Consider the following 22,122-nt stretch of genomic DNA (forward strand, 5'->3'; position numbering starts at 1 on the left):
ATATCAAGCACATAATTAAAATATTACAGTTTCACTATCTCCCTAAGATAGTAAATACTAAAGGAGTCAACGAGGAAAAGCCAAAGGAGGGGTGTTTGTGGATAATGATGACTTGGGCTTTAAGATAGGGAGAAGGGATTTGCTACAGTGAGACTAACTGATAGAACAGAGGATTGGCATACAGCTGCTTTTAATTACTCAAAGATCTCTGGTGTATCTTAGGAGGTCTCTTAAGGAACTAGCCTCCACCAATGTTTGACTATGTTATTGGTTTTGTCAAAGCAGCCCTGACAAACACTAAATAGAATTTACCAGAGCAGAGGAGAGTCAAGAGTTCAGAAGTCCTGGGTTTGGTGATGCTGGCATTGACCCTTTGGGAGTGCGTCTATGACAGAGAGTCCATATAAACACCCCCTCATCGTGGCATCTTTAGTAACCAGCCATTTTTATTTGAATAGTTTTGATAACCCATAAAGGAGCTTTGTTAGTCCCATACTGCTATGACAGAGTGCCTGGGACTGAGTAACTTCTAAAGAAAAGAGGTTTGTCTGGACTCATGCTTTGGAAAGCCACGGACATCTTGGCATGCCTGATACCTGCTCACCTTGTAGTGACGGCTTGGTGCTATTGTGGGTGTGGCAGAAAAGCCAATGGACTCACAGAACAGAGACAGAGAAAAGGGGCCAACCTCCAGAAGCTGATAGGCCATTCTGATAGAAAAACCAGTGATCCCTTTGTGAGGGCTCTACCCCTGTGAGCCAGACACATCCACTAGCCTCACCCCCAACACTGCTGTAGTACAGAAATGAGCCTCACTGTGAGTTTTGGTGAGTGAGCACCATATTCACACCACAGAGGAACTGAGCAGATACACATGCAATGTACCAGCCTGCATGTACCAGCATGCAATGCTGAATCAGCTTGACAGTCAGCATCCATTGAGTACTGGGTCCCCCACAATGTACTTGGCCTATCTTTCAGTTAGTTCTCTGATTAACCTTATGGAAGAGCACTTGTTAAAACCCACTGCTTTCTGGCTTTGCCTTGAAATAGTGTGGGTTTTGCAGTGGCACTGCCTGGCACTCTAGGATCTGACCATTAAAGGCCTTGCTGTCACCATGTATCCAGGAACCTTTGGGAGTCTGGACTCTACAGAAGGAATCCAGCACATTCTTGTGGACACAGAGGGATTTTTCACCCCTAACTGGCGCCTGATGGTGTAGGTGTTCCTTACACCTCAAAAGAGCCTTGGATGGATGGGTTGATAGTCTCTGATCTTTGGGTGGATGTAATTTCCCATACACCCAGAATTCTGTGTGGGAGAAGGGCTCCGAGGCTACTTCTTAGCCCAGTAAGAAATTCAAGTTTGTGCTGAGTGAAGGGGAACTGGGCTGCCATGATGGTCTTCTGTTTGTTAGGATGCAGGATACTGGGGAACAGATAGGCAGAGAGGGAGCTACAGTTCCCAGTGTTCCTCCTTATCGCCAGTCTCCTGTGCAGGACCACTGTGGGTTTCTTGGGAAGATAGAGAAGCCAGAGAGATCTAGCAGATGAAGGACAGCAGGCAGAACAGCTGGTCTGACAGACTCTGCACGAGGCGCCATGCTGGGTTCCTGGGTGTATCAAAGCCTGTGCCTCCACTTCCCCAGTGTTGGTGTACCAGGAAGTGCCGCCACTTCCCCAATGCCGGTGTACCAGGAAGTGCAGTGACCCCCTTTACTTTGTCATTTTTTCCTATAATTAAATTTGCTGTTAGTATATAGAATAGTAGGTTTCCATATGACATTAGCATACACATGTACCTTGTACCCACCCTTCCACCAGCTCCTTCGACCACCATTGCAGGTCACCTCCTGTATTCCAAATAGTCCGTCTTCGACTTTTTGTTGTTCCAAAAGACTGCCGAATGTAGTTCTTTTTTACAACTGTAAGAAATCCCACCTTGGGGCTGGAGAGATGGGTAAGCAGTTAAGAGCACTGGCTGCTCTTGCAGAAGACCCAGGTTCCATTCCCAGTACCCACATGTGGCTCACAACCATCTGCCGACTCCAGTCTGACACCCCATTTTGGCTTCTTCAGGCACTGCATGCATGTGTTGCATATAAGTCCTGCCAGAACACAGATATACACACAAAATAATAAATGAATCTTTATAAAAGGAATCTCATCTTCATGGGATAGCCAGGCTGTTCTATGTCACCTACAGGTATGGGCTTATGTCTAGATTCAGAATATGAAAGAAAGCATATTTGCTTTCTGCGTTTGGCTTATTTCACTTAACGTGGTGATGTCTCCTCCCGTCTATTCTCCAGCTCTGAACAATTTCTTGTTTTTTTCATATAGCTGAATAACACTCTCTGTGTTTACATGCTGTGTTCTCTTTATCTACTAGCCTGTTGTTGATGGATAACTGGTTCTGTATCTCAACCCTCTGGGATGGTGCAGTAAGTATGGCTGTGTCTCTGGGTTGTGCTGACTTGGAATTCGTCAGGTACATACCAAGGAGTGGTATCCCTGGGTCATATAATAAGAGTCTGCTTTTAGCTTTGTGAGGAACCTCCATACTGATTTCCGCAACAGAAGCACACACATTTATATCCTCCCCAGCATGCTGATTTGCCTTCCCCAACATCACCCTTTGCTGGTTTGTTTTCTTGGGGATACCTGTTAGGCTACGATAGGAGTTCATTGCAGTTTGAATTTGCATTTCTCTAGTGGCTAAGAATATTGGACACGATCATTTCTCTTGAATTTCTTCTTTTTACAACTGTCTGTCCGGTTCATTTGCCCATTGATTGATTGAATCCTTTAGCTGGTGTTGAAACTTGAGAGTTCTTTCTATATCCTGTGCCCTTATCCCCTGACAGATGTGGGGTCATGAAAGATTTTCTATTGTTCCATTGTTTTCTCTTCAGTATGGTGGTCGCTTCTTTGCTATGAAGAAGTTTTTCATTTTAATGTAAAGTTGTCAATTCTGGTCTTGGCCTGGGTACTCTGAGTCCAGTCCACAAAGACAGGAATAAGTCATGAGTTCTCACACCATGGACTAAGCCACTTCAGCCTCCATGCCTTCCCAACCATGAGAATATATCTCCTGCCTTAGGTTGCTTCAGACAACTGTTCTGTCAGAGCCACAGGAAAAGTAGCTGATCCGCATGGTCATGTGATACTAATAATAGCAGCTGTCAGAGTTTGTTACTGAGATGTCCAGTTCACCCTCACCCTTTAGTATGAGACAGATACATATGTGTGTGTGTGTGTGTGTGTGTGTGTGCATGTGTGTGTGTGCATATATACATGCACACATTTGTACCCAGTATGTTAGTTGTCTACCTGGCATAACTTAGGGAATGTTTTATTTTGGCTAATGGTTTCAGAGGGTTTTATTCCACACTTACTTGTCTGAGTGTCCTTTGAAAGAACATATTGGTGACTGGAGTATATGGCAAAGGAGGTCCTTCCACAGGAAGCAGACAGTGTAATAAGAAGAGACTAAGAATAGCACACACACACACACACACACACACACACACACACACACACGACCCTCCTATGACTAAGTCCCACCTCCCAAAGTTGTCAAACCTCTCCCAAGAGTTCCACGAGCTGGTGACTTAGGCGCTAGCATATGATCCTGTGAGGGAAATTCCGCACACCAGCCCCAGCACGGAAGTTAAAATATGAAAAAGACAGGATATGAAACATTCAGTTAGTACTTTAATAATTAAGCTGAATTTTGTCACAAAGTTATAAATGCCATTAAGTGAATGAAATATGCATCAGTTGGTTAATCATGCACACAGAACATTATGCAGCTTGATTGCTTGGGAATAGTCCTGAACGAAGCCGTCAAGAGAGTAGCTTAATCATCCTACTTGGGATAAATATTCAAAATCAATAAAATATGTGTCTTAGAGTTTGCAATAGTATGCCTACATTATTATTAGTTTTCTGCCTTTTTTACAACTTCCCCTTTCTGTGAGAAGCTGTTTTGTTCTCGCTAGTCCTGACTCTCTTTGCTGTTAATTCTTCTTTTGTTGAATTATTAAAAATTAAAATATAATTATATCATTTCTCTCTCCCTCCATCTCCTCCCATGCCTCCATGCCTCCCCTCTCAAATTCTTGGCCTCCTTTTCTTTAATCATTATTGTTAAACACACACACACATATAAATATTCAAATACAATGCACTGAGTCACTTGGTGGTCGGTCTCATCCCTGAGAGGCTAATTCTCTCTCTCTCAGTTGTCAGAAGTTATCCATAGCTCTTTGTCCTCGGGTGGGACCCTATGAGACTTGTGCCCTTCCATGCTAGCTTGTCTGCTGGAGCTGTCATTGCTCAGATCTCATTGAGGAAGCGTATTGTTGAGGTATCATGTCTCCAGCTTCCCTTCCATTTCTAGGAGTCACAATCTCAGGTCGGACTTCCTGGTCTTCAAGTTCTTGCAATCCTTCTGCCTCCTCCTGAATAATCAGTTCTTCTTTTTGACATTTAGTCTTGGTGATTGGCCTTCCCGGTAAGTGAAGACTGGAGAAGAGCACTGAGTGTGGATGGGAGCACTGAGTGTGGGTGGGAGGTCCTGGAGGCTCAGCCTGGCATCGGGTGTGTGGCATCCATCACTCCATACTCTTCAGGGAGATAGTGAAGAACGGGTCTTCCCCTACTCTTCCCAGTGCCCAGAATTCTGCAGGAGTCTTTCTTTGAGGTAGATTCTCCTGACTTGACTCTGAATAGCTTATTCTGTGCTGCTATAACTCAGAAACGGAAGATTTTAAAGACCAGAAATGCTGGATTCCAGGAAGGCCAGGATTCAGTAGCCAGTGCTTGGCCTGTCTTGACTCATCTACCACAGTGGGGATGCCACTGTGCCCTCACACTGCTGGCCATGGAGGGGTAACAAGCCAAGGCAGTGTAAAACCTGTTGTTTAATGTTTTCACCCCAGTCATAAAGATAGATGTCTCGTGCTCAGTCATCCCAAAGGCCACTTTCCAGAGGCAGCACCTGAATTAGGAAGAGAACATCCAACAGTGGCCGTCATGATAGGCCAGACTGGCTCATAATTATGCGCTTTGGTAGGGGTAGCTGAGGAGCGGGACAGGATCCAGGAATGGAATTATCACCCTCCTTGCCAAGGATGAGGGAATGTGCAGTGTTTTTGAGGAGCTTTCTTCTTTTTTGTTCCATACCAGAAGACAGAAGAACCCAAAGCAAGCTGATTGGGATCCCTTGTAGCCTCCATGTAAGGAATGGCACATAGAACTAGATTAAGGCCTATATGAGGGAACCGCAGAATAAGATATTTTTTTGTTGAGATATAATTCAAACACCATACATTTTGCCCTTCAAAATGTACAACCAATGGGGTTAGTATATTTTTAGGGACATAAAACAAAAGCTGTAATTCATTTTCCCCAAAGAAACTCCATGCCTGTCAGTGACCACTCCTTATTTCCCACTCCCTACCTCCTAACATGACCTATTCTGGACATTTCAAATAAATGGAACCATATAGCATCTAGCCCTTTCTATCTGGCTTTTTTCCCTTAGCATGGTGTTTTCAAAGCTCACTGTAGTCACTAACACACGTCAGTCTTTCTTTCCTTCCCGTGGCAGCTGGCTGATATTCTGTTGTCTAGATGTGCCATTTTCTTCCATTCATTGTTTGATGAGCATTTGGATTTTTCCACTCAGTCATAAATTATGTCTCTGTCAATATTTATGCACAGATTTTAGGGTGAATATGTGATTTCATGTCTCTTGGGCATATACCTCAAGCAGAACTGTTGGTCATATGGTAACTGTACCAATAACATTTTGAGAAACTTTGCTTTACAACCCAAGAACAACATGTGTCTATACATTTTATTATAACTCTTCATGTATGTGTGTGTGTGTGTGTGTGTGTGTGTGTGTGTGTGTGTGTGCTCAAGAGACATTCATCTGGTAGAATGGGGTATAGTAACTTGTCATGGGAGGAATATATGGACTATGTGTGAGACAGAGGAACATCATTTATGACCTCAGCCCATTTTCTTGAACTTGATCACAGGGTTCAGCAGGGAGGATGGGGGACTATTTCAGTTTACATCTAGGACTAAAGGAAAACGCCTGACCAGACCTGACTCTCTGTCATCCAAAGCTTCACCTCTGAGCTGTTCTACCTCATTGATTTCCTTTCTTGAAGCCAATACCATTCCACGTGTGTTCACTCCAGTGTGAGACACCAGATGAGTCCCCCACCTTTGGTATTCTTACTTGGAAATTTGTCTTAGTTGGACTGGAGAGAGTTCAGCAATTCTGAGCACTGGCTGCTCTTGCAGAGGATATGGTTGGGTTCCTAGCATGCACATGAGGATTCACAAACATCTGCAAACCCAGTTCCAGGGGATCCAATGCCTTCTCCTGGCCTCCAAGAGCACTGCATGCATGTACTTGGAGGCAAAAACGCTCATCCACAACAAAAGGAAGAATAAAGAAGACCTTTTAAAAGTTTGTCTTGCCTAGGCTTGGCCCATTATTTTTTTCACAGAGATTCTAGTCTCTGCTCAAGAAGCGCTATAGAAAAAACAGGTCATGTTTTAGTGAGAAACCACTTAATATTGAAAATATACAGCCAAACAAAGATTGCCATCTGCCATATACAAAGAACTAGGGTAAGCTCGGTATAAAACTGGGTAGACGCTGTGGATGGGCATCTGAGGGAAGAGAAGGAAAACTTGAATATCGGTAACTAGCTGAGAAGAAAGCATCTCAACTCTACATCCTGATGGAGACTTCACATCAATTAGTAACATAGCCAATGGATTGCAGTATGGAAGAGCTGATGTCACCTGCATGTGCTTGGCGGTCTGGGAGGTGAATCCCTACAGGCCATTTGGAAAGCATGTGTGGAGGCTTAAGGCAGCTGAACACATTTCCTCCCGTCCAGTCAATTTACTAGTAACGAGATTGGTACTGTCTTGTCTTCCTTAGGATTGGCAATCCATTTTGCTATTATTCCCACCATTTTCTGTGTGAAATGGTTCATCATATTTTGTTAAAGCAATTGCATCCCATCTTTTCTTAAGCCTTTTATCCTGATGGGATGATTGGATTTTCCTCACTGTTCCTCTTTTTCTCTTTCTGTGGACTGCAGGCCATCTGATGTTAATCTTCAAAGACTTCCCAAGCCCCTTGGATAAATGGATTTATTAAAATGACTAACTGTAGAAATTAAAGCCAGCATGCAAGTTAATAACTAATACATAAGAGCATCCGGGGTACCAGGCAGGAATGTGCTGTCTTGCACTAACTCCTGCAAGAACTTTTTTTAAAATTTCATTTTTTTTTATTTTATGTGTGAGGGTTTGCCTACATGTGTGTATGTATACCATGTATGTTCCTAGTACCCAACCAGGCCAGAAGAGGGCGTCTGTTCTCCTGGAACTGGGGTTACAGTCAGTCGAGAGTGATCATATAGGTGCTGGAAACTGGACCCTGGTCCTCTGCAAGAGCTCTTAACTGCTGAATCATCTTTCCAGACCCCTGCATCAACTTAAAAGTCCCCTGGCATTAGCCTTCAATTCTCATGGTAGTCTGTAATGCCAATTTTCTCACCACCCACCCTTATGAATGAAGAGACCAATGCAAGAATGTAGCCTATGTGAGCGACAGTATCTTTGCCTTGGGCAGTTCCCATGTCTGCACCTGGCTGGTGTTCCTGCTCTCCTGTGGTGAGGTGAAGAGATGGATACAATGCCTGCCTAGTTCAGGCCAGAGCGGTGGAGGTTCACGGGAACGAGGTGGCTGAGTGGGACCTGTCTCTGCTGGTCGTCTAGATGCTCCACCATGTTGGTAGTTGTTTTTTCTTAACTCTTCCCAAGCAAGAGCATGATGCTGTTCCCATGGAGTCAAGTACGTGGACATCCCTAGACTTCAGGGGCCATTTCCAGATTCAGGATGCTTTTCTCCTCCTGAATAAACAGCTTTGATGACTGGCCAATAGGAGTCAGTTTTCAAAGAGTGGGCCTGTTTGCTACCAGCCATATTGTACCAGTGGTGGATGGAATTATGTTTTTTTGTACTTTTCTTCTTCTTGAGGTGGTAGAGGTCTGGCCTCAGAGGGAAGTGCATAGCTTCCTGATGCACGGAGCAAGGCCTTGCCATCCTGGAAGACAGCCAAGTCTCTAAATTGACATGTTCACTGGATAAATTGTGTGTAACAACATGACGCCAGATGGGAGATGATTTGATAACAGGGCTTTTGAACTCTGCGAATGTTACCGAAAGAAAAATAGTTCTGGTCTTAAGAAACGTTTGATAAATTGTTAAATAAAAGACAGTGTGAGGATTTGAGCACTCAATTTTGTTTCCACCGTGTGTTTCGTTGAATAGATTATGGTGGTGGCAACGGGGTGCCCATCAGCTGATTCCCCGTGAATTACCTCCAGCAGCTGAGCCCCCCTTACCTCTGAAACACCCCCACAAGCGCTTAGAACGTCTCTGAATTCAGGCGCTGACTGATTGAGCGATTGATGTTTAATTCTGGGCCCACTCGGTCTTTTCCTCCTGAGGTGCATGCTGCTGCCCTCCCCACCCACCCCCGACCCCGCGCTGGGTTTTCACAGCCTCCTTGCATGCTTCTTTATCTGATACCCGCTCCGCAGACCCTGTTCTATGGACTTTTGGTGCTTCCTGTGGGCTTGTGGGGGTCCCGCACATTCTCTTAGCCGAGTTTAGAACTGTTTAAAGACTTATACAGTGACCAAAGGGAGCTGTACCATGCCAGCTGCTCCAAGCAGTAGCCAGTTCTTTATTTGTCATTCCAAAGCGGCTTTTCTCCCTGAACAACACTGGTGTCACCAATTTTAAGAAGACCCTCAGCACTTTCTGGGGAGAAAAGCAATGATCTCAGACTCCAAATAATTGAATGAAATCTCCAAATATCATGAATGTTGAGGCCATTTTAACAATGCCATCATTCTTATGCAGGCCAGTATAAGTGAAATATTGTGACCCTCCTTTCAAAATGATGAGAAGACATTTAGTCTCTCTCCAGTGCCTTGTGTGTCTTCCAGCGATCGTCGCCTTCTTTTCACAGATGGGCAGGTACATTCCAGACATGCCCTGATCAGCCTCTCGCAGTTAGCAGAAGAGGTCCCAGACCTCCTCCTACTAGAGGGGCGTTTGGAAGCCTTCTCTTTTAAGACCACTATTGTTGTCTTTAAGGGTCACATACATAAACCTCCCCAAAGTTTCAGAAGATGCAGAAGAATAGTTCAGGTTACACTTGTTTTTATTCAACTCTGACCCAACCTGCTCTTCCAGGGTCCTGGATCCTCAGAGTGTGGGAGCAGTTGTTGGTGACAAATGGTCCTCCGGACAGAGACTGCTTCTCTCTGGATAGCACATTGCAAACTTCTGGGTAGCAAACTTCTGCCTCCTGAATAAGCAAAGCTGGGGCTGGACAGATGACTCAGTGGTTAAGCGCCCTGGCTGCTCTTCCGGAGGACCTGGATTCGATTCCCAGCACCCACTGGATGACTCACACAACTGTATAGTTCCAGTCTCTGGGGATCTGATGCCCTTTCCTGGTCTCTGTGTTCACTGCATACACGTGGCATGCATAGGTACAAGCAGGCAAAACACCCATAAAATAAAATTTTAAAGTTTTCAGTAAAAATAAGTAAATAAAGCAGTAATGCAAGGAACTCTTGGCCTTAGAACAAATGCACCATGCATCTGGAAGGCTTCCCCGTCTCTGACCCCACTCCCACCCCACCCTACACCTCCACCCTATATCCCCATCCTCAACCCTACCCTACATTCCCACCCCCACCTCCACCCTACATTCCCACCCTACACCTCCCATCATCACTCCCACCTCCACCCCACCCTTCACCCCCACCCCAAGCCTCCTCTTCTGGATTCCCCAGATTCTGGAAACAAATGTCCTTGGCCAGGGAGACATATATGTAACATCCATCACTGGATATCTGTAGGTTCTACATGTGTGAATTAACCAATCACAGAGCAAAGCTTCTCAGCCAAAAACTGTATCTGTGCCAAGATCTTCAGAATGTCCCTTGTCATTCCTCCCTAAACCTCGGCCATAACATCTCTCTGCATAGCATTTACATTGCATTATTAATACATAGGTATTACCAAAATTCTGGGCATGAACTGAAGGTCACGGGAGTTTCTATAGAACCTATGCAAACATCATGCCATTTCACACAAGGAACTTGATCATCTATCATCCAGTGTTAATATCCCCGTGGGAACCACGGGGGACTGTGTTTTTACTCCCAACTCTCCTCCATCTCTCATGCTCTATTTCAGAACACTGCTCCCTCCACCCACACTGGAAGCTCCCCAGTAGACAGCAGACAGTTATACATACATGTAAGCAAAATATGTGTGTATGCGTGCACATGGGCATACAGTTTGCACAGTTCCCTTTACTGCAGAGGGTCAGAATCACAGACATTCCGTCCTGACTAAAGAGAGATCTTTCCCACACTTTCCCACATCCATTTCCAGGCGATTGCTTTTCAAGGTCACTGATTGAAAGGTACGTTCATAAGCAGATGGTGGCCTTAGGATTGGCTGGCCAAGCCTGAACGGCAGGTGGGTCCATCCATTTTTCATGAAGTTGTAATTAACCTGCTCTCTGCCTCCCACAGGTTCAACCTTTGGGAATGAAGAGCAGCCACCTCTGAAGCCAACTCTGCCGTCTAAGGACACACCCAAGGGAGCCGGCCGGACAGCCCCTGCATCTGCCTCCAATGCAGCAACACCACGCAGAAGTTTACTTCCGGCACCAAAATCCACCTCCACGCCTGCTGGTAAGACTTTCCGCCTCTCAGGAGCTCCACAGTGGAGTCTTTGAAAGTCCCTATGTCCAACAGCTGTTTAGAAGAGATGACGGAGGAGTCTTAAGAGACATTGAAAGTTAATAAATACTACAACGTATTCGTGTGCTCACTCTTTCCTCTGCCTGTCTGCTAACCCTCTCAATGACACCATTTTGGTTTGAGGAAGCAAGAGTCAAGCTGTTTTTAAGAAGACTGGCCCTTGGCTAGGGGCAAACCTTGGCTCTTGAAACCATATGAAAGGCTTTGGGGCAAGCTCAGCTTGGGCCTCATAACGCAAAGGGAACTTCTGCCCTCTGCTGGCTATGAACTTAAACTGGCAAAACTGGACAGATCCCAGCAGATTGGGTAGCTTGTGTCCCAGCAATGACTGAGGGGCCATGGTTCTGTCTGTGATAAGCTCCATTTAAGTAGCGCAGACAACCTGCCTCTCCATTCCCCATGCGTGTGCAGGGATTCCAGAGAAGGCCACTGTGGCCAGACCTTGCCCAGGTGGCCCACGTTTGGCTCAGTCTTGCTTTCCTCCTCCATGTCTCACACAGGAACCTGTTCCCCTTAGCAGTGTCTGTGGGTATGGTTCCTAGTTCTACACTGTGAAGTTCAGCAATGTGAATACAGAATGGAGGCTGAGCCTGGATCCACTGTACTGGGCGTGTTCAGATTCGGTGGTTTTTCCTCCCTATTTTCCTCCTGTGATTATAGCCAGATGTCTACCATTGTACATGCATCAACACATACGGCTTTATGAGTTCTTAAGAACTGAATGGCATTGCTAGCTACAAGACATGGTTAGGTTTTGTTGTTTTTCTTCTTCTGCCCACTTGACTCAAGCTAGAGCCTCCTGGGAAGGAGAATGTCAGCTGAGAAAATGCCCTCACCAGAGTGCCTATGGGCAAGCCTTGGGGCATGGTCTTGGTTAATGATTGATGTGAGAGGGTCTGGCCCACTTTGGACATTGCGTAGTCCTGGGCTTGCGCTCCCAGATTGTGTAACCAAGCCGGCTTACCGAGCCCTGGGAAGCAAGCTAGTAAGCAGCCGCTGACTTTTATTCATGATGAACTACGGGTTGAAAGATGCCAATAAGCCCTCGTGCAGTGGTGGTTGTTGATTTATCTTTGCTCTTTGGGGGACCTGCCACCCAGCTCCCAAATAATCACACGGAGACTTATTCTTTCTTATGATTGCCTGGTCTTAGCTTGGCTTCTTTCTAGCCAGATTTTTCTTAAATTAGCCCAAATACCTTTTGCCTCTGAACTTATACTATTTCTGTATTTCTCTTCTTTCCTTCTTATTCTGTGTCTGTGGCGGTGTGACTGGCCCCCAGCATTTCCTTCTCCTTTCCTCACTCCTCTCTCTTCTCTTTTTCCCTTCTATTTATTCTCTCTACCCAGCAGCACCTCTCTGTCTCCTGCCCAGCTATTGGATGTTCAGTTCTTTAGTAGACCAATCAGGTGTTTTAGACAGACAAAGAATCACAGCTTCAAAAATCCCGAAGTGTGACAGATGCTATATACCAATGACAGCCTTCCTGGGGCATTCCTGTCCGGAATAAAAAATATTCCACTGCCCTAAAGAGGACTTAGTCAGCAGGCTGCAGAATCACAAATGCATGTGTTGTTCAATGTGGGCTCTAGGAATCTTCCCCAAAAACAGATGAACAAAAATCCAGTGCATCCGTGTCTAGAGTTGAAGAAGACAGAAAGCCTGTTGTGGCAGAAGCATGGAAATTAACTACTCCAGGTGACTTAATTCAGCCCAATGATTCGGCATGGTTCCCTGCTTCCACATTCCCTAGACTCAGGGAGATTCCAACAGGGAGGCCAGAGCGGGATGTCAGTAATCTGTCCTGTTGGCGGTGCTGCCGCATCGTGGCGTTGCGTGTTCTGATAGTCTAAGTTTGTGTGCCACGCGACAAGATGACATAAGGGCATTTCACTTGTATTTTAATAGATAAAACTTGCCTGAGGATCAGAAAAGTAAAACATCTCCACTGACCAGCCTTATAGACCAGGCAACAGTAACACACACCTTTAATCCCAGTAGCCACACCAGCTGCCATGGAAACCAAGCAGTAGCAGGGCACGCCTTTAATCTCAGAACTAGAGAAAATTATAAAAAGGGAGGAGACAGCTCTCAGGCTCAGTCTCATTCTGAGATTCCTGGAGGCAAGATTGCCATCTGGACTGAGGCAGGGGTAAGAGCCTGTGACTGGTTGCTTTGCTTTTCGGATCTTCAGGTTGAACCCCAATTTCTGTCTCCGAGTTTTTATTAATCATACTTCATATGGGTAACACGTGAACTCATCCATAGTCGATCTTTAAGAAGATCTCTCAGCTCTGTCCCCTGAAAAGTTGTAACTAAAGCGATTGTAATGCGCTCAGGTTGTATCAAAATGTATTTACCATTATTTAAAATAGGCAGGAGGGAGCTAGCAAGGCAGCTCAGTTGGTAAATTACTTGCCATGCTTGCATGAGGACCTGAGTTTGATCCCTGGAATCCGTGTGAAACATCTGGGCATGGTAGCACATGCTCGTAATCCCAGCACCAAGCAGGAGATGGGTAGATTGCAGGGGCTTTGGTGGCCAGCCAACCTGATGTGTGAGTTCCAGGTCAAGGTGAGACACTGTCTCAAAAGAGAAGGTGAGTGGCGTCCTAAAGAAAGATAGGAGTTCACCTCTGGTCTCCATATGCACGCACGTACACACACACACACACACACACACACACACACACACACACACACACACACTGAATAAATATATGGTTCCATGCTCAAAATGGGGAGTTTTAGACCCCAGGACAATGCAATAGGATAAACTTATGGTTAAACACATTGACTGGCTGAGTGCTTTAGTGGAATCAAAGTTAAATGAAAGTGGGATATTTGAAGTGTTGAAGAGAAAGAGAAAGCAGGTTTTGTAAAAAACGTTTTGTTAAGTACTTTTGTTACTTAGGTTGTCTTATGTACCTTTTCTTTCGCATTTTATATAGCAACGCTTCCCTCTCTGAGTCAACGTGTCTTTCCTTCATCAGGTCATAACATAGTGTGGCCTCTTCAGGGACTTTCCCACTTATAGCTCCTCTCGCTCAGGTTAGTATCTAAGGATTCCTGTGTCTGATGTCTCTCTGACCCTGATTTCACTAGCTGGCCTGGGACTGGCTATGTGGATCAGGCTAGACTTGAACTCACAGATTTGGCCTCTCAAGTGCTGGAGCTAAAGGTAGGCACTCCCATGCCCAGACACGCACGCCTCTTTTCCTTTATCCCAAATCCTTTGCCACCAAAAGGGACCTCAGAATACCCCAGGCTACTAGCAAATATTCATTGAAAGAGGGATAGGCCCCGCTCCCTGCTGGTTCTCTCCACTGATGACTCTGGGCAAGGAGACAACGAGAACTAGAAATTGCTTGAGACTTTCTGTGGGTGCTCAGCAAGGTGTGCCAGCTCCCTGGAGTAAGTGTGAGGCATCCCCCACCCTTTCCGCTAGTCCATGGCCGATAGGAGCTCTTGAGTGTAGCACCATGAGGAAGTGTGCTTCTTATGAACCCACAGAAACAAAGCCCAAACCAGAGGCCTGCGTGGCAGACACAGTGGGCAGGAGCCTCCAGCTCTCCCTCTACAGTGTCTTCTCCACGGCTGGCAACTATTTCAGTCTTGCTCTGTGAGTTCTGTGTCCTCCTCCAGGGTCTGCAGCAAATCACAGTCTCAGCCATAAAACACCTAGCTAATTCCTAGTGCAATTTGTAAGTATTGACCATGTCTACTCAGAACTATCCTTGAATGGAGCTGGGATTTTGATTTTCAAGAGATAGATAGATAGATAGATAGATAGATAGATAGATAGACAGACAGACAGACAGACAGACAGACAGACAGATATAGAGATTTTTAAAAAGATTTTTGTTTTATATAGGGTGTTTTGCCAGCATGTATATCTGTGTTCTTGCAAGACCCACAGGGGCCAAAAGCAAGTACTGGGTCCTCTGAAACTGTATGTAGTTGCAGGTGATTCTGAGCTGCCATGTGGATGATGGGAACTGAGCCTGGATTCTCTGTAAGAGCAACAAATGCTTTAACTGCTGAGCCATTTCTCCAGTTCTGAGACATAGGAATTTTTAGACTCATATATGCCTGCACACCAGAGGCCAGGCAGAAGGATCTTAGATTCTAGTCCAGTCTGAACTACATAGGGAGACCCTGTCTTAAAATACAAAACAAGCAAAAATATAAAGCATATTTAGACATTCTCCCACCATTTACTCAAGAGAGGAACTTTTTAAACATTACCCACACCCTTCTGTTATGAACTAAGTCGAGGATCCCACACCACTGACGGTGTGGACCCCTGGCTGTGCCCTTTGGGAGCCTTACATCGCCTGCTGTTGACATTTCTAGCCACAAAATGGAATGCACAGTTGATCCTAGCCATTGGCCTCCACCCTGCCAGTTTCACTGACTGGGTGAGATAGCAGCTTGAGCCAGGCTGGGGCAAACTGCTTGCTGTCCTGTCCCCACTACCAAGAGGTTAAGAGGCATGCTCAGTGGCTTTGTTTATGTATACACCCAGCTGGGATGAGGAGGAGATCATATGCATTGCAACCAAGCCATCAAAATACGATGTGGGTCAGCCGAAAAGCCAAAGTGTGTTTTAAATATACTGCATAACTTTCCTTTCCACGCCTGATAGACCTTTGCAAATTTCACAGTGACTGTCAATAATAGTTAAATTGTAATATGAAATTTCTCACTTGGCCCTTATTGCATGGCTCTGCATTTCTAAGTGAATTAAAATCAAGCTTTCTGCTGGTGTATGTTGCCACAATAATTGACCCACAGAGGGCAGGGCTGCAGATTGGTCACATACCAGACAATTGCATGGTGTGGGCTCTGAGGTTGGGAATGAGTTCTTAGACAGCATGCATCCTTACTGTTTTAACCTTACATGGGGAATGACTCCTCCTCTTCTTCCTTCTCCCTCTCCTCCTCTTCCTCCTTCTCCTCTTCTTCCCTTTCCTTCTTCTCTTCCTCTTCCTTTTCCTCCTCTTCCTTTTTCTCCTCCTCCTCTCCTCCTCTTTCTCCTGTTGCCTCCTCTTCCTTGTCTTTCTTGTTTCTTTGCTTTGCACAACACAGGCCGTCAAACTCTGCGCCTGTTCACACTCTTCCCACTGAGCCACATCCCAGCTCTGGCAACATTTCTGCACTTGCCAATATGAAGCCAATGGTGGCTGGGCTTTCATGCCTCTGTACCACCTGCTTAGTGACTCTCATCTACTGTTGAAGATGGTCTGTACCAGCAACAGGACAGACCTTCAGAGTGCTCAGTTGTATCCTCTAACCTGGATTTCTAATGGAAAGTTTTTTGTGTGGGATGTTTTTTTTTCCCCTGGTTCATTCCTCAACAAGAGTCTAAGCATGTGCTGTATCCATGATTTAGATGCAAGGATAATTAGAACAGCTATTCCCTTAGGAACTCACAGTAAGAAAAATGGATTTAGAACTTAATAATTAGGGTGGAAGCAAGAGGTTCATAATCTTCTATCTGAAGTCTAGTTAATTCTAGCAAGCCAAAAGGCCATCGTGAGGTGGAGGTAAGCCAAAATGGCTTGCCCTTTATGGATGATTTATCTAATAATTTTTGTATGGTGCTTGTTTAGTTGCTAAGTATTTGCCATTTGCCTACTTTCCAAGTCCTGAGATGATGCAGGGTGTTCAAGCAAGGGCACGGTGGTACAGGCATTGGCAAGTCTACACATCCAAGGAGCGAAAAGAGAAAAATGCAAATACTGGGCTTGGTGCTTCCTGACCCCAAAGCAAAGTCGAAAGCAAACTGAGGATCAGGCTATCACACATCTTTCTCCCTGTCACAAATGGTGAAGTCATAGGGCTGAGAACTGACAACTGCAGCGAGGCCTGGCAGGGTTTTACAAATGGAAACACACTCTGAAGCATCCTCTCATGATATTCCGTGGTGCCGGGAAGATGGCTCAGTGGATAAAGGTGCTTGCTGCCATGCCTGGCAACCAGGGCTTGATCCCCAGAAGCCATGTGGTAGAACGAGAGAGCCCACGCCTGTAAGTCATCCTCTGACCCTGTCACACATGTTCTACTGCTCGGGCTGTAAGTGGAGGGTCCCCAAGTATTTCAGGACCTTGGCCTTGGACCTTGGAGAGGGCTTTATCTCAAGATCCTCACGAAAAGCTTTTTTTGTTGTTCACATGTCAAATATAAAATCCCTTTCCGGTGCATTGAACCATATAATTTTACAGAAATAGCCGGGCTTCACGCATTGACTTGGTAACAGGGCCATACCAGTCTGATAAATAGGAAAGTGTTTTCAGTTGAAACTATTGATCAGACTATAGATTACTTCGTGGTCAACGTGCCTCTGATTCTGTCGGGTGCATAGAAAATCCAACTCTTGCCACACTAAGCTGGGAAAAGATTTCTTGTGGTTATGTAGAAACGCCTTATCATTTAAGTTTCTTTCTACCTAATAAAAATATTCCCTAAGACTCACAAGGCTGTCAGTCTACAGATTATAAATCCCATGTGTCATAAAAATGACTTTTGCCTCTTTAGAGGAATGCTGAATTAAGCTTCACACATGGAGGAATTTCTGGGCATACTGTAATTTTCAAAATGTGAGAAGCTGATCAAAGTCATCGGCATGTGTTCACGGGAAAGGTTGATGCTCGGGTACCAGGAAGATGCTGCCACCGGCTCTCCCCACTTCATCCTTGCTGCTCACACACTGCCCGTCCTTCCTGACTACATATTAAATAAAGAAATTTAGAAAGAGCTGGAAAGAAAGACTGAACATTAGAAAAAAAAGAAAAGGCAAGCAGTGGGCCACTGCCTGCTTCTGGGATGTTTGTTGAAGACAGTTGAGGGGAGGGGCTGTTCTTAAAAGCCATGCCTGGTTCCCATGACTTCTTGTGCTTAACTCTGAGAGCAAGCTCAACTTGGATAATGATGAGAAAATCATAGGTCTCACAGCGTGGTTATTCCTGTTGGCTCAGGGATGTTCACCAACATCCCGGAAGGAGAACTGGGAGACAACGAGACAGAGTTCAGTTAGAAGCAGCATCAGCAGTTCAGTGTAGATGCTCCTCTTATTACTCGGTGTTGAGCAGCCTCCCCCGGGCCAAGTCTGAATTGCTATCACGGCCTGAACTGATTTGTCATTGTGAAGCCAATGGGAGGACCAGCGGTCATGTGGGGCATAGAGCAGGCTGGAGGAGAGCAGGAGGATTCAGAATGTTTCTAGAAGAAAAATGAAAGCAATAAATATGAAGTCCCTCTGTGTGGCATGAGGTCATTGAGCCCAGAAGATGGGATTTGGATGATGTATGCTGTGTCTGCTAAGGGGCGCTCCCCACGTCATCAAGAGAGCCGCGTGAGGGTTGTTCCAGAATGACCCGTGTGCTGTGCTCTCCAGCCAAAAGAAAGGTCAGAAGCGTGCCATTCTCTAAGGTGTCCAGAAGCAGGGACTGCTGGATATGTCTGTGGGCATCCACTCCATCCACACACAGGCACCGAGAGCCTTCTCTGAGTTAAGCATTGTACTGGTTACCTGGGGAGATCTTGATGGGTGCGATAAGACAACCCTTGTCCCCATGTGACACAAGGTGTCACATAACTACCACCTAATTGTTTTATTACAGTTGTAATAAGAACTGTGAAGGGGAAATGAATGCACAGGAAAGTGTATGGCATAAAGGGCTGAGGCTGAGTGTGGGGATAACACTGGAGAGAAGAAGCCTGATTTTGGAGAGAAGTTGCCGGCCATTGCTGATATGGAGGAATAAACCTGTCTTTCCTTAAAAATCTCAGTCTGGGAGTTGCTAGCAATTAGATAGATGCCTTGCTAATTTGAATGTGTGTGTGTGTGTGTGTGTGTGTGTGTGTGTGTGTGTGTGTGTGTATACATACACACACACACATACACACACAAATGCTCTCTCCTTCTTCCTACCCCTGACAAAGGAACTTGGAAGCTATAAAATGACAGAAAGACCAGCAAACCCCTCTCAACAGTTTGTGGGCTGGGGATCTGTCTGGCCCCAGGGTGACATGAGAAGTGGGAAGGAATCGTCTCTTTCCTCTGCTGCCCCCTCTAATCCTTTCCTTGAACCCTCCGCAGGAATAGTATTTGATAATAGCTTTCTAGGGCACTTGCACAGTGCCAGGCTGTACACAACATTGACCCACCTCGACCCAAAGCCACCAAAGCCAGCCTTGTTTTTGTAGGGGTTCTTCGAAAGTGGGATACTAACAACTCAACTCTTAGGTCAGAGCTTGTAGGGGGATTGTATCTAAAGGTTTCATACCTGTCGCTTGCCCACTATGTCTGTCACCCCTAAGGTGTGGCAGCGAGTTCAGCAGGAATTCACGCAAATGGTCTTGTGGCTTCCATGGTGGATTACGACAGCTGTACCTTGCAGAAATCTGCCCATGGTGCCGTGTGTGCATCGCTATGCAAGCCGATACCGTGGTGCTGCCCCACCTCTTTATTTGGGGAGTAAGGGACTTTGAATTGTACATCGTTGTTTTTAAGACTTTGAATTACCATCCAGGCTTGTATGGTCTGGTTCATTGCGTCGATGCGATCTTAAACACTAACAGTGGGTTTGGGAGTAGAGATGTAGTCTTCCTGGGGTGCAGAGAAAATCCTAAGTTTAAGAAAGAGACAAATGCCAGTTAACCATTTGACAAGACAGATGGGAAAGAATGATATATTTCCCAGACAGGGCGTAGTCTTTGTATCTTGTATCTTTCCGGAGTCACACAGTCCAGCTCCAGACGTGCTGGAGCCATTCTGGACCCTGTCCTTAGCTAATCAAGTCCACCAGCCAAATGAATACCAGTGCTGAAGGACACAGTTCAAGCCCCTGTACCCCTGCAGGAGGCCTTTACCTTTCCCCATCATGTCTGGTCCTGCTACTCCCTGGCTTAGGACCCTTTACCAGTCCCAGCTGCCTGTGGATCCAAGGCCCATAGTCAGAACCCCAGCCACCCACCTTCTCCCTGAAGTGCCACCTTCTTGTACCTGCACCTACATTGCTAAGCCGAGCCATGCTGTGCCTCTATGATTTCTCTCCCACTGTTCACCCCATCCCTCATCCTTTTCCTTTAGGTTTTGATTTCCAGTCACTACTGCAACATCGCTACCAACTGCACCACGTACCCACTTATTGGCCACATAGCAGTGATGACGCAGGTGCTCGGCCATCTTGGTGACCACCACCACTAACATAAACATACTCTGTGCCAGTCTTCACCCAAGGGCTCTGTCTATCTTCCTAAACACCAAGTAGTATAATAAAACTCTGCTTATAGATGGGGAGCTGGCTTTCCCAGCGTCAGAGTATCTAGGCAGCTGATCAAGACTTGGGGTGAGGTCTGTCTTTCCCCAAAGCTGCTCGTCTTTCTCATATACCACTTTTATTTATCTATTAAAACACTGGCTGGTTGTGAAGGACAACGATTCTGACTTAAGGTTCCCAAATAGGACATAAATATGGATTTTCATGAGCTCAATTAACGGTAATCTGTTTCCACATGACTGTTGGAAAAAGTGGAACAGAATTATATACGAGCATTGGTGAGTTGCTTGTTTCTATCTTGTAGAATTTGCATGGTGGGGGTTGGGTGGGGATGCACTTAAAATTGGAACCAGACTCCCATAGTGGTTACCAATAATAGCTCCGTGACCTTGGCTCTGTAACATTCATACCCTCGCATCAGACCGAAAGGATTAGCACCAGCCTCATTAGGTGTGACTGAGTACACCAGGCTAGCTCAGCACCTACAAGCCACAGTTCTGTGTTAGTCCCATTCAGCCTGCTGTTTTAAAATGCAAGGCGAGTGCCTTATAAACAGCAGGCAGTAAGATTCCCCAAACCCCGCCTTTCGTAATGCCATCCTACTGGAGATTGGGTTTCAATGTACAAATTCGCAAGGGGCAGGCAGAAGACAGGTTCTAAAAATATATCAGAAATAGGACTGAGGAGATAGCATGGAGACCGAAATGCCTGCCTTGAGAGGATCTCTGTTTGATCTTCAGAACACGAGAAATCTAGGTATGACTGTGCATGCTTGAAATCCCAACACTAAGGAGGCAGAGACAGGCAGTTCCCTGAATGTCACTAGCCACCTTCCCTAGCCTCATTGGCCAGCCCCAAGTCCCAGTGAGAGACTCTGTCTCAACGTAACCTGGTACACATGTCTGCTTTGGATAGGTGTGTATGTATTTCTGGTACACACATCTGTATTGGGGAGGTGTGTACGTTTCTCTGATACACATGTCTGTTTTGGATAGGTGTGTACATAACTCTGGTATACACGCCTGCTTTGGATGGGTATGTATGTATCTCTGGTACACTTGTCTGCTTTGCATAGGTGTGTACATATGCTTTGGATAGGTGTGTACATTTCTGTGATACACACGTCTGCTTTGGATAGGTGTGTACGTTTCTCTGATACACACATCTGCTTTAGATAGGTGTGTACGTAACTCTGGTATACACGCCTGCTTTGAATGGGTGTGTATGTATCTCTGGTACACACATCTGCTTTGAATAGGTGTGCACGTAACTCTGGTACACACGTCTGAATTCCCCACACTCCCCTAGTCTGCTTCTCTGTTGATGTGATAAACGCCATGACCAAAACCAACTTGGGGACAAAATGGTTTAGTCGGTTGACAGGTCACAACCCATCATCGAGGACTCAATATCAAGCCAGGAACTCAAGTCAGGAACCTGGAGGCAGGAACTAAAGCAGAGGGCAACGAGGAAAGCTACCTGCTGTCCGTGACTTGCTCGGCTACTTTTCTTATGTATCCCAGGCTCACCCGCCTAGGGATGGTACCGCCCATGGTAGGTTGGGCCCTCATCCATCAGTTAGGAGTCAAAAAACGTCCCACAGACAAGTCCAAGAGCCGATCTGATGGAGGCAGTTCCTTAGTTGAGGGTCCTTCTCCCCAAGTGTGTCAGGTTGACAATGGCTACTCACTTATGACAGTGAGACATGGGGGATGTTTCGGAGGGCAGGAGCTAGGCAGCCATTGCAGCGGCATCTCAGTAGATCACCACGGGCATCCTTACTCTGTGCTGGCCATGAAGGGACTCGTCCCCTGGAGAGGGAAAACCTGGTCGCCAAAGTAATTCCTTTTCTTATGCTCTTGAACCCATTTCAAAGTTAAATTACCAAGTAAAATGAGGCAAATAACCAGATAAATTCAGAAGAGGAGATGGTGGGT

General features: G+C 45.8%; 1 protein-coding gene across 4 annotated transcripts in view; it reads left to right on the plus strand.

Moving 5' to 3' along the window:
* The window catches only part of Mtus2 (microtubule associated scaffold protein 2), a 372,456-nt gene that overhangs the window by 245,923 nt on the left and 104,411 nt on the right, over positions 1 to 22,122 (plus strand). For all 4 annotated transcript variants that reach the window (XM_085685182.2, XM_048418727.3, XM_085685184.2 and 1 more), the window contains one exon: positions 10,669 to 10,830. In XM_085685182.2, coding sequence (XP_085541308.2) covers positions 10,669 to 10,830 — 162 coding nt within the window. The remainder of the gene's footprint in view (positions 1 to 10,668; positions 10,831 to 22,122) is intronic.

This window comes from Myodes glareolus, chromosome 2 (genome assembly GCF_982192425.1).
Source record: "Myodes glareolus chromosome 2, mMyoGla1.1, whole genome shotgun sequence".
NCBI lineage: Eukaryota > Metazoa > Chordata > Mammalia > Rodentia > Cricetidae > Myodes > Myodes glareolus.